The sequence below is a fragment of the Moschus berezovskii genome, chromosome X (genome assembly GCF_049115385.1).
Source record: "Moschus berezovskii isolate FMDL1 chromosome X, NW_MosBer_1.0, whole genome shotgun sequence".
Lineage (NCBI taxonomy): Eukaryota > Metazoa > Chordata > Mammalia > Artiodactyla > Moschidae > Moschus > Moschus berezovskii.
The window spans coordinates 66,206,543-66,219,642 of NC_142488.1; the positions used below are offsets into that span (position 1 = coordinate 66,206,543).

The following is a 13,100-nucleotide window of genomic DNA, read 5'->3' on the forward strand; positions in this document are numbered from 1 at the left end:
CAGAAAAACTTTGTGGTGCTTCATTGAACATCCCCCATCCCTTACCCTTTTGCTTTACCTCTGTTTATTACCGCCTTTCATGAATTCTCTCTAACAAGTTTGACTGTAGCAGGAACCACTCCAACAGCAGCTTGGACCAGGCAGAAGTAGGGGGCGGGAGTGGGGGACTTAGAGCGGGGCGTGGCCACCACGTCGCAGAACCCGACTGCGCCTGCGTAGGCTGCGGCAAAACCTAGCTCTGTGAGGTTTGCGGTCATTGCTGGCTGGTGTTTGTGTAGGAAGATAGCTTCTCTCACCAGCTGTCACTTCTGACCCGCCCAGCTCCCAGGCCTCAGGCTTTGGCTTTGTGCTGAGGCGCCAACACACCTACCATCCTCTCTCTGACGGATCGCAGACCTCCCCGTTCCTGTCTCCTGGAACCATGTCTCTGGTAAGCAAGAATGCGTGCCACCGCAGCGCAGAGACCACTGCAGATTACAGCGACTTCCATGGTGAGATGCAGGCTACTGATGCCTCTGGGCTCCCCGCCTCCACGATAGTTCCTGATGCCCCCCAGAGCCCTCAGGCGCCGGTCGACCCTCAGGTTGCCGGCGCTTCCCAGGCTGCGCAGGACCCAAAAGACCTCGATGTACTGATTGATGAGCAGTCCCAACGTTTGGGGGCGCTCAGGGTGCACGATCCTCTAGAAGACAGGTCGATTGCTTTGGTGAATTTCATGCGCATGAAAAGCCAAATCGAGGGGTCTATTCAGCAGACAGAGATGCTGGAGTTCCTCAGAGAATACTCAGATCAGTACCCTGAGATCCTCAGACGAGCCTCAGCCCATCTGGATCGGGTCTTTGGGTTGACTCTGAGGGTTCTTGATCCCCAAGCTGACACCTACAACCTAATCAGCAAACGGGGTCTCCAGACCAGTGATCGGATAGCAGAATCCCTGGACATGCCAAAGGCAGGTCTCCTGGCCTTGGTCCTAGGTCACATTCTCCTAAATGGTAACCGAGCAAGAGAGACCTCCATTTGGGATCTGTTGCTAAAGGTTGATGTGTTAGGTGAGCCCCAGAGGATCAATATCCCCTTTGGGAACACAAGGAATCTCCTAACTACTGAGTTTGTGCGTATGCGATTCTTGGAGTACTGGCCAGTTTATGGCACTAATCCCCTTGAATTTGAGTTCTTGTGGGGTTCTAGAGCCCACAAAGAAATCACAAAGATGGAAGCCCTGAAGTTTGTGGCAGAGGCCCATGATGAAGAACCCTGGAGCTGGCCAGAAGAATATAGTAAGGCCCTAGAAGCTGACAAGGCCAAAGAAAGAAGCCAGGCTGCTGGCTTAGAGTTCTGGTCAGAAGACACCATGAATGATAAGGCAAATGATTTGGTCCAGTTGGCCATTAATGTCACAGAGGAGTTGCTACCTATACATCAGGATGAGCTATTGGCTCACACTGGCAAAGAATTTGAGGATGTGTTTCCAAATATCCTCAGTCGAGCTACTCTAATACTTGATCTGTTCTATGGATTCTCTCTGATTGAGGTTGATACCAGTGAGCACATTTACCTCCTTGTCCAGCAACCAGAATCAGAAGAAGAACAAATGATGCTAGAGAGCCTGGGGAGACCCACTCAAGAATATGTGATGCCAATCCTGGGTTTGATCTTCCTGATGGGTAACCGTGTCAAAGAGGCCAACGTCTGGAATTTGCTTCGGAGATTTGGTGTGGATGTAGGGAGAAAGCATGCCATCACCTGCAAACTTATGAGACAGCGCTACTTGGAATGCAGGCCACTCTCCTATTCTAATCCAGTTGAATACGAGCTTCTATGGGGTCCTCGAGCTCACCTTGAAACTACCAAAATGAAAGCCCTGGAGTACATGGCCAGGCTCTACAGAAAGCAACCACAGGACTGGCCAGAGCAATATAGGGAGGCTGTTGAAGATGAGGAGGCCAGAGCCAGATCTGAGGCAACTGCCATGTTCTTCTTTGGCCCCATGTGAAGTCTGAGGGAAGTATGTCACTTCAGTTAGGTGGCATCAATTAAAGGGGCCTGGGGAAATGGGTACTGGGGCCCCAAATCAGAAATTGAGCAGGGTTGGGGTGAAAAGTACACATTGTGCTTGATATTTGTATTCCATTTCTAATAATATTTTCTTCCTTTTAATATACCCTAAATTAGATTCATAATCAGTGTTTAAAAATAGAATTGCTCATTTGTCATTCCTGTCTTGTTTCATTATAAAAGTTCATATGGCTGCATAAAATGTATTTGTAATATTTACATCTTTCTATGATGTGGAAGAAAATATATAGCTTTTCTTTAACTATTTGAAATAATCAATGAAATGATCTCATACAGGAGTTAAGTAAGAACAATGATAATATACACACAAGAAAAACAAACACAAAATCATTGGTCTGTTGATGTTCTCCCATCGTGTCTACTGTTTTATTTTTTAAAAGTTACTGGCATTTACCTGTATTTGCTTTGTGGTTCCAGAGTGTAGTGAAAAATAAAAGTTCAATGAATTAGGCTCCATGCTTAAGTACTATTTTATTCAACAAACATCTATTAAGTATCTGCCATGCTCTAAGCACAGTGCTTTATGCTGGAAATATAAGGGTGAGGAAGACCCAGTTGAGCCCCAGGGCTTAAGGGGGAGGGTCTGTGAAAGTAAACCAACAATTATATTATTGCTGTGGCAAGTGGCGTAATAGGGGTAAGCTCAGAGATCTATGAGAGTTTGCAGGAGTAACTCCCAACTAAACTGCAAGTTGTGGGAGGGGACAGTGAAGGGGCAGGGTTGTCACACAAATGGAGGAGTGGTCAGAAGTTGTGGCAGGGGAGGATGAGGTAGTATCCAGGGCTAGGGACAAGTTAACCTTTAGTGACTTCTATTGTAAGACCTGAGGTTGGGAAGAGGGAGGGAAGGAGGGCTAGTCCATGAAATCAGGGGCAGTATGTAAAATTGCTTCGTGGGATTTACATGAAACTCAGGAAGACAATGTTGAGTTCAAGTTAAGAGCAGAGTGAGAGAGATAAGCCTGTGGCAGAGATAACAAAGATTCATATTCTCAGAAAGCGGGTCTTAGAAATCAACAATAGTTCTCCTGAAGGCAGCTAGTCTTGGATCTCTATCAGACCTAACACGTGGAGGAACTCTGAATGGCAACCTCGGCTGCGCTGTTTATTTCTGCACTCAAGCCGTTAAGGTGAGTGTTAGTATTTTGGTTCTCTTCATCCAGATCCGGGATCTCGCAGCTTCTAGCCCTGCTCGCAGCTCTCCCCTAGAGAGCTGGCAGCAGCAGCTAAAAATTCCTGTAAGGGAGCCCTGGCTTAGTAGTATATTATACCTAAAGTCATCTCTAACGCAAGGCTGCGGGGGAGGAAGGGGGCTGCCTATCAGTGGAGTAGGTTTTATGCTTCGTCTCCTCCTGGCACCCATAAGCTTTCTGCCCTTTCATCCATTTAATCACTAGAGGCTACCCTCAACTGCCACCTCCTATCAGATGGAAGATAGGACTTTCCTCACATTTTCGTCAGTCTCAAGAAGAGAACAACACAATCGTCTAACGGGGGAGAGGGGACAGGAAGAGGCGAGATACACTCGGCCCCAAGGCCAGCAGCAGTGCAGAAAGCAAACTGGAGCTGCCTGCTTGGGGAAGTCACTGCGCAGGCGCACTCCGCGGTTGCCTGGGCGATAGCGCCGGAAGTAGTCTCAGAGATCTCCCCTATCGTTGCGTTCCCAGGAAAACTAAAGGCTAAGGGCGGAATTTCTTGTGACAAGAAAATGTGTAACTGGAGAACTAAAGGGGTTTTTTTAAATAGGTTGGCGGTGGAGTTGTGAGGCAGAATATTCAATTAAAAATCTGGGACCTTGAAGTAGTGTACGACTTCAAGCTAAACTGAGAGCCTTTCATTATTCAGCCTCCTCGGATCCTTAATCTGTACATGCTTGTGGGGTGGGGGAAGGGGGGCAAGCTGATAAATCCTAAGTTTTTCTTGCTCTGATTTATTGTTAAACTCCTGGATCCTCAAGTACATCAGTTTTTCTGGGGGCACCAGTAGAGAGAAATCTGCCAAGGGGAAGGTGTAGAATCTGGACCAATCATAATATAAAGCTGCCAACTTTTTAAATACTAAATTCATGCCAGACATTGTGCTGGGTTTTTCATCTTCTTTAGCTCCAATCTCACCACCAGTTCTCCAATAAGCATTTTAGTTCCATTTGATACCCTGGAAAACTGAGGCTTAGGTAATGTGCCCAAGGTCACACAGCCAGTCAATAAGAGCTGGGATTAGAGGCTTTGGCTACAAAGCATACTGTTTACAGTGCATAGCATCACATTTGCTATGTCCTTACTCAAATTTATTGACTCTCAAGAGTACAAGGAACGGCTATATGCCAGGCTGGGAGGGGCTTAAGACAACAATTCTCAAAAGGAAGATGAAAGTGAGGCTGAAATTTCTCCAGGCGCTTCTTTGTTCCATCACTCAGGCTCCATGAGAGCTGTAGGTATAGAATTTGCATTTCTGTCCAGTCTCCCTACTCTGTCCTATGAGTCTTCCCCATTTCGTTCTCTTCTGCAAGCTTCCAGCCTTATCTGCTGGCTTTTACCTAGAGAGCATCAAACATCACCATTTCTCCAGAAGTGTTGGCAATGTTTTATTGTTTTTGTTTTGTAACCCTGAAACAACAATCTGATCTGATAGAGCTCCTGCCTTGCCCAGGGGAGCTAGGAAGCTAGGGATGCAAAAACAGAAGTGAAAAATAGCTTCTGTGTCACAGATGCCACATGTAGTCTCCAAGAAGTAACAAAGGTGAGGCTTGTACAGAACACGTGCCAATGATAAGGGAAAAGGTATAGTATCTTAGTAACTATGCCATTCCTTTGAAGGTCATGAAAGGCCTGGACATTCTCCTTTATTCAAATACCAAATTAGAATTAGCACCCCTTAGGGGAAACACTCTGAGAAGGCACTGGCACCCCTCCAGTACTCATGACTGGAAAATCCCATGGACGGAGGAGCCTGGTAGGCTGTAGTCCATGGGGTCTCAGAGTCAGACACGACTGAGCGACTTCACTTTCACTTTTCACTTTCATGCATTGGAGAAGGAAATGGCAACCCACTCCAGTGTTCTTGCCTGGAGAATCCCAGGGACAGAGGAGCCTGGTAGGCTGCCGTGTATGGGGTTGCACAGAGTCGGACACGACTGAAGTGACTTAGCAGCAGCAGCAGCAGGGGAAACACTTAGGAGTAGAAATGAGTGTCAGGCAAACAATATTTACAAACAATGTTTGAATTACTCTGCAGTATTAAATACAATCACCAAACCTTAAGAACACCAGACCAAATACCCTTCTTATCTGTGTAAATTAATTTGTAAAATGGTACAATCTGAGTTCATTTGTAGACTCTTTGGGCTATTGATACTCACCAGGTATTGAAGTTTTGGCCAACGTGGGACTTGCAGAATGGGTGTTGGTTAGATATGGATTCAGTATCCTATATGTACAATGCAATCCAGAGTCCCCTTTGGTCCATGATTGGGATTTTTGCTGGGGAAAAAGCATTGAGAATATATGCATGTTTTCCCTGGTGGCTAGTAAAGAATCCACTTGGGATGCAAGAGACTGCCAGCAATGCAGGAAACACAGGTTCCATCCCTGGGTTGGGAAGATCCCCTGGAGAAGGAAATGGCAACTCATTCCAGTATTCTTGCATGGGAAATCCCATGGACAGAGGAGCCTGGTAGGGTCCATAGGGTCTCAAGGAGTCAAACAGGACTGAGCGATTGAGTACACAGGAGCGCCCTCTTTTGGAGAGAATGGGCAGTTATGGAAGCCTTTTCCTGCCCTTGTCTTCATCCGTTTCAGTAAACTTAATCACAAATAAGCATTACAATCCAAGGAAAAGTTGAGCTGGACTGACAAATGTGGACTTCAAGGCAATTCTCCTAGTCCCAGGATTACTGTCCCTAAACCTTCCAATACCAACAATCTAGACCAACCTGCAAGTACCCTTTACGTTTAGACAAGGACCCCAGAGTCTCCTCCTCCCTTCCTAGAGGGTATCTCCATGCAGGGAGATTTCTCACTCAACAGTTTCTCCTCCCCTTCCATGAGTACTCAAAAATGTCTTAAGGAATTTTCTGCAGGCAGGGTTTGAGGCTAGTTGCAAGTAAAGTTGGAAAATAATTATCAGAGTAGGTCCTGCTCCTTGAGATACTTTGTTCTAGTCCCCATATGAACATTATAAGCATAAGGAGGGGATAGTATATCAGAATGGCTATGAACTCTGGATCTGAACAATGCTGGCTCTGTCACTTCCTAGCCATACGACCTATGCAAGTTACTCAACATATCTTTCTAAACCACTCAGAGCTGTTTTCAAGAAATTGATAGAAAAGCCCAGGTTCACACATTTATTATTTAATGACATCAGAACTATAACCCAGGACAATTGTATCTTAGTCTAGCAGTATTTACATCTTACATCAGCGATTTTAAGACTGCTAATTATCAACACTTTGGTAGCTGAGTTCAAATGAATACTCAGTTCTTAGACTTATAGTGTTTGTTTACTTTAGTAAATATTTCAGGTGAATATTAGCCCTTGATAGTTTTGAATTACTGAGGTCTAGTTGCATTGGTAATATATTCTTTACAGACACCTATCCATAAGACACTTTTTAGGAGCTCGTGTGTAGTCTCTTTAAGTAGGCCTCAGTGACCTACAGATAATCATCTGCTTTATATACCACTCCAGGAGTCCCAAATAGTGAGGATGACTTCTCATATAAAGTGGCAGGGTTAGAAAGGGATTTGGGATCTGAAGTCTAAAGTCTGAACAGCCTATCCCAAGCTGCCTTTCTCCTGAAAGTGCTTGCTTTGGCATGGGCTGGCCAGGGTAGGGCATCTGTTCTCTAAGTGTCTACTTCCTTGAAATATAGAAGAGAATGAGGATGTAGAAAGGGAAGACCAAGAATATCATTGCTTCTGAAGCTGCCCTCTGTTCTGAAACCTCAGACACACCTCAGAAAAGCTTCCTTGCTGGTAAGGGCTGAAGGCTACAGGGTACCCTGGAATGGGCCCAGTCTGGATTGCTCTCCTTCTGCAATACAAAGAGGATTGCTGCCCTAGAAGAAGATGCTCATTATTCCAATGAATCAGACCACCCTGAAATCCAGCTGTGGAGGCCAGGTATGGAAAACTGGATGCACACATGACTGCTCTCATTTCTCTGGATTGGAGGCAGGGTGGGAGAGAGTATAAGGACTGGAATGGAGGAAGTAAATAGGGAGAGCTTTGGCACAACTGTTAACCATTTATATGATGTTTCCTCACACATATATGTCCATGGACATCCTCATAGTTCCTAACAGGGACATGCTGAGTGAAGAGAAGTTGATCAATAGATCTGACAGGGAACAAACTGGCCCCTGAGGTCAATAGCAGCACCAAAGTGTCTTGTATAGATGAACTTCATTGCTAATCCTGGAGAAGGCAATGGCACCCCACTCCAGTACTCTTGCCTGGAAAATCCCATGGACGGAGGAGCCTGGTAGGCTGCAGTCCATGGGGTTGCTAAGAGTAGGACATGACTGAACGACTTCACTTTCACTTTTCACTTTCATGCATTGGAGAAGGAAATGGCAACCCACTCCAGCGTTCTTGCCTGGAAAATCCCAGGGACAGGGGATCCTGGTGGCCTGTCGTCTACGGGGTGGCACAGAGTTGGACACGACTGAAGCAACTTAGCAGCAGCATTGCTAATCCTACCAACAAGGAGTCAGACCCAGCTCAGCTCAATCCTCAGGTACTTCCGCTTAAGACTGTCTTGGCCCCTGAGACTCACCTGTACTGGAGGAGCACCTGGCTTATCCAAAACTCACCCACCTGGTTTAGTTTGACAAGCAATTGCTGAATGCCTGATATATGTGTAACATATACTGGTCTTGTTGTATTAGATACTGAGACACAGGGATGATTCAGATAAGGACCTTACCTTATCTGTGTTCCGACTATATGATCAATCTAATAAGATTTTTATTTCAATGTGTACCTTTTTCATCTCTAGAATTTATAATTGCTCTTTCTCAAATATATCTTAAATTTTAAATTAAATTTTAAAAATAAATTCCAATCCTCTTTTAATCTCTTTAAACATTTTAAGCAGTCTTATTTTTCTCAGTTTTTTGTCTATTATTGCTTATTTCCTTAGTTGTAAATTCTGTCTTTTTTTGCGTCTGCTCAGTATCTAATGGTGGTGAGTTTTTGTATGGGCATTATAACTTGTATTTGTATGCTAGTCTTTAGCTGACATTATATTCTTAGACGCTCTCTAAGGTTGACTCTGCTGCCAATTTCTCCTTCCTGGAGAGGAAAGATGGAGCTATGTGCTGTCTGGTGCAGCTGTTCTACCCCTAGTCCTTCCAGCACAGACACAAAAATCTTTCTGAGCTTGGAGGCTCTCTAGAGCTCCCCTAGAGAGAATACTTCCTGCCCCATAGAAGCCTTCTCCCGTACATATATCTTTGAGATACTTATCCAAATCTCTGCTGCCCTTTATGACTCAGTGCTCTTATAATTTATTCCTTTTATGAATCATTAGTGTCATTTAAATGGGATTTTGGAAAGATGAAGGAAAAAACAATATAATCCCATGTCATGACCAGAACACAATTTTTATTTTAATACATAAAAGTTGGAGTCACTGCAAGTATTTTGGTTACACTTGTTAATATAATTAGAGTCCCTCCATTCATTGAAATGGTATAAAATATTTGGAAATGATGGAGTAGAGACTATTATTAAAGAATACAAAGTTATGGTTAATATACACTGTTAAATACAAAATGCAAGCTGTGAAACAATAGAGTCAATATTATCTTGTAAAAATATATATTTAAGTAATGGAAATATATTTCTTTTCAAATTGAGGAATAGTGCTGTGGTAGACAAAATAATAGCTGCTCAAAGATGTCCACATCCTAATTCCTGAAACCTGTGAATATGTTACTTTACATAGCAAAGGGGACTTTTCAGATTGATTGAATTAAGGATATTGAGTTAGGGAAATTATCTTGGATTATTCAGATGGACCCAAGGTTAGGACAAGAGTCTTTATAAGAGGGTGGCAGGAGAATTAGTTAGTAGTAGGGGCTGTGAAAAATGAAGCAAGAGATTGAAGTAATGTGAGAAGGGATCTTGAACCAAGAAACACTGACAGCCTCTGGAAACTGAAAAAGCAAGGAAATGGAGCCTCCCTTCAAAGCTTCAAGAAAGAATTAGTCCTACTGACATTTTTACTTTAGTCCGATGAGACTGATTATGAACTTTTGTACTTCAAAACTGTAAAATAATAAATTTTTGTTGTTTTAAGCCTCTAAATTTGTGATAATTTGTTACAGCAACAATAGGAAACTAATACAAATGCTTACTAGAGGGTAGAGAATTTTACAGTGTCTACTTTTGCTTGAAAAGAAATTAACATTCAGATAAATAAGACTAATAAAATACAGTGCTTAAAGCAGCTGAATCTGTCCATAACAATGAGACTCTGGTGTCATCTTATGATTGTAAAAAAAATTAAAATGTTGCAATATCCATGTAGGAGAATACAGAAGTAAAAGTGGAAGTACTTACATGTCTTACAGAAATATAAAGTGATAGTTGTATAGGACTACATCAATTACTTCATTAAAATTTTAAGGAAATGCTTGTGTCCTGTACACTGCAATTTCATTTCTAAGAATGGATTTTGAGAAAACATTCTTTGATGTGAGCTTACATTTGGTTTGAAAGTATCATCCCAGGCTTAATTTAAATGAGGAAAAACACCAACTAAAACCAACTAAAAACACCAACTAAACTTTTAATAATATTTGGTTGATAAGGAAAATAAAGATTGTCCTATGCAATAGAATGACATACAGATACCAGAAGTTATGATGTTCAAGTTCTTCTCTGATGGTCAAGTTACTAAGACTTCATGCTTTCACTGCAGGGGACACGGGTTCAATTTCTGGTCAGGGAACTAAGATACTGCATGTCACATGGCACAGCCAAAAAAAAAAAGTTGATGTTCAATAATGGTTAATAGCAAGAAAGTCTGTTTAGGAAATAATACCAACAGTGTGACTCAATTACTATGGAATAAAAGAGAACTATTTCTCTAGCCACACTATAATCTTATTTATCTCTGGTTAGTGGCTTTATAGGTGCTTCCTATTAAAAAAATATATTCTAATATTCATTTTCTTAATTTTCCACAATGGAATTACATTTGTTTTAATGAATTGAAGAAAACATCAGAGGCACACTGCAATAACCTCTTTTGAAAAGTGAGGAATTCAAATGTTCTGAATGAGGATTGGGTTGAGGAGACAATCTCTGATGCTGTGGGTGGGAGCGTACACATGAACAATCCCTTTGTGAAGAGTCTTTTGGCAACAAATAACACTTTTGAAGATTTTCTCAGGAAATAATCCAGCAGAGAACCATAGATCTAGCTATATGGATAACATAGAAATATTGATGGTTCATGATAAAATTTGAAATTATTTTAAAACCAAAAATTAGTTACAGAAAATAGGATTTGTTAATTAATTTGAATGAAATTCTGACACTGAATAGGAGGTATCAGAAAAATATTTAAACGCACATAAATTCTGAAGATTTATCATTTTGTGATAAAAAGCAAATATTTGGCATGATTATATTTCTGTAGAAATAAACATATGTACACAAAATTTATACAATGGAAATGAATGTTCTCAAATTGAACTTTGATCATATCTCTGTGTTGCATGTAATTCTGGTGATTTTCTAACCTTCTTATCCTGATTTTTATTTGTCTACAACAAAGTACTGTCTCTTGTATAATAATATTTTTAAAGTCTGTATAAAACAATAAGGATCAGGTAATTTTAATTAATTAAATTAGCACAGACTCAATGTAATTTATGATACCCAATGGATGCATTCACTTGAACGCTGTATCACATTACCCATGAGACCCTATATTGGAGCAACATCAATGAAAGCCATTTGGCAGCATTTCATTCAAAGCTCTGAAAAACACAGGCATTTTCAAAGTGCCATTTAACCTTGAGAAATCTTTGCTTGTAAGTAGTTCTGAATATCAGCACAAATGTAAATACAAAGATGTTCTACTCACTACCACCTATTCAAATTGGGAAACCTTGAAAACTCAACAGCGATGGAGAGGGTTAAGAAAGTATGAATCAGTCATGGGAATTTAAGGTATTACAAGCACTGCAAATTATGTCATGGAAGAATTTTTAAAGACATGGAAAATTGAAAACTAGGGTTTTAAAATATTTTAAAATAATTACTGAAACACAGGAAGTTGCAAAGTTGGTACAAAGAGATTCTGTATACTTTTCACCTAATATTTACCAGTGATTATTACTGAAATATTTATAATATAATATCAAAAACAGGAAACTGACATGGATATAAATGCTTAGTTCTATATAATTTTATCACATGTAACCCCCACCACACACAAGATATAAAACTATTCCATCCCAACAAACATTTGCTTCTTACTACCCCTTTATAGTCAACACCCAGACTGATTTTTCACCAGAGACCTTGCAGGCCAGAAGGGAATGGCAGGATTTAAAGTGATGAAAGGGAAAAAATCTAAAACTAAGATTACTGTAACCAGCAAGGATCTCATTCAAATTTGAAGGAGAAATCAAAAGCTTTACAGACAAGCAAAAGTTAAGATGATTCAGCACGACCAAACTACCTCTACAAAAAAAGCTAAAGGAACTTCTCTAAACAGGAAACACAGAAAGAAAAGGATGACAAAAACAAACCCCAAACAATAAAGTACATGCTAATAGGACAATACTTGTCAATAATTACCTTAAATGTAAGTGTATTAAATTCTCCAACGAAAAGACATAGATTGACTGAATGCATATAAAGACAATGTCTCTATACATGCTGTCTTGAAGAGACTAACTTCAGACCTAGGAACACAGATAGACAAAGTGAGGGGCTGGAAAATGATACTTCATGCAAATGGAAGCAAAAAGAAAGAAGGAGTAGCAATACTCATATCAGATGAAATAGACTTTAAAATAAAGAGTTAAAGAAGGACACTACATAGTGACCAAGGGATTAATCCAAGAGCAAGATATAGCAATTATAAATATATATTCACCCAACGAAAGAACACCTCAATACATTAGGCAAATGTTAACAACTTTTAAAGGGGAAATAACAGCAACATGATAATAGTGGGGATTCTAATAGCACACTGACACCAAAAGACAGACTATCCAGACAGAAAATCAATAAGGAAACACTATCTATGAAAGGTACATTGGACCAGTTGGACCTAATTGATATCTAAAGGACATTTCATCCAAAAACAATAGATTTCACTTTTTCTCAGGTTTACATGGAACATTCACCAGGATAGATCACATCTTGGGCCACAAATCAAGACTTGGTAAATTTTGAAAAAGTGAAAACATTTCAAGCATTGTTTCTGACCACAAGGCTACAAGATTAGACATCAGCTACAGGAAAAAGAATACAAAAATCTCAAACACATGAAAGTTAAATGATACATTTCAGAATAAGCAATATATTTCTAAATATCAAAAAGGAAATAAAATATGCCTAGAAACAAATAAAAATGAAAACAGAACAACTCAAAACTTTTGAGATGTAGTAAAACCAGTGCTGAGAAGTTTATAACAATACAAGTTTACATCAAGAAACAAGAGAGACATCAAATAAACAACTTAACCTTACACCTAAATCAATTAGATAAAGAATAAGAACAAGAACAACAATTACAAAAAAAAAAGGTAGTAGAAGGAAAGAAAGCATGAATTTGAGAGCAGAATTAAATGAAAAAGAATGAAGATGACAATAGCCAACATACGTTGGATCATAGAAAAAGCAAGAGGATTCCAGAAAAACATCTACTTCTGCTTCATTGACTATACTAAAGCCTTTGTGTGAATAACAGCAAACTGTGGAAATTCTTTTTTTTTTTTTTTTTGAGAAGTAAGCCTTTATTTTCTCATTTCACAAGTAATGCTGGCCGGGTTG

At 40.5% G+C, this 13,100-nt stretch overlaps 1 protein-coding gene across 1 annotated transcript; it reads left to right on the plus strand.

The window, feature by feature from the left end:
- Positions 1-226: 226 nt before the first annotated feature.
- MAGEE2 (MAGE family member E2) lies at positions 227-2,525 on the plus strand. The gene has a single exon (XM_055438376.2). It carries the CDS (start codon positions 422-424, stop codon positions 1,991-1,993), a length of 1,572 nt encoding a protein of 523 aa, XP_055294351.1. The 5' UTR covers positions 227-421; the 3' UTR covers positions 1,994-2,525.
- The last annotated feature ends 10,575 nt before the right edge of the window (positions 2,526-13,100 follow it).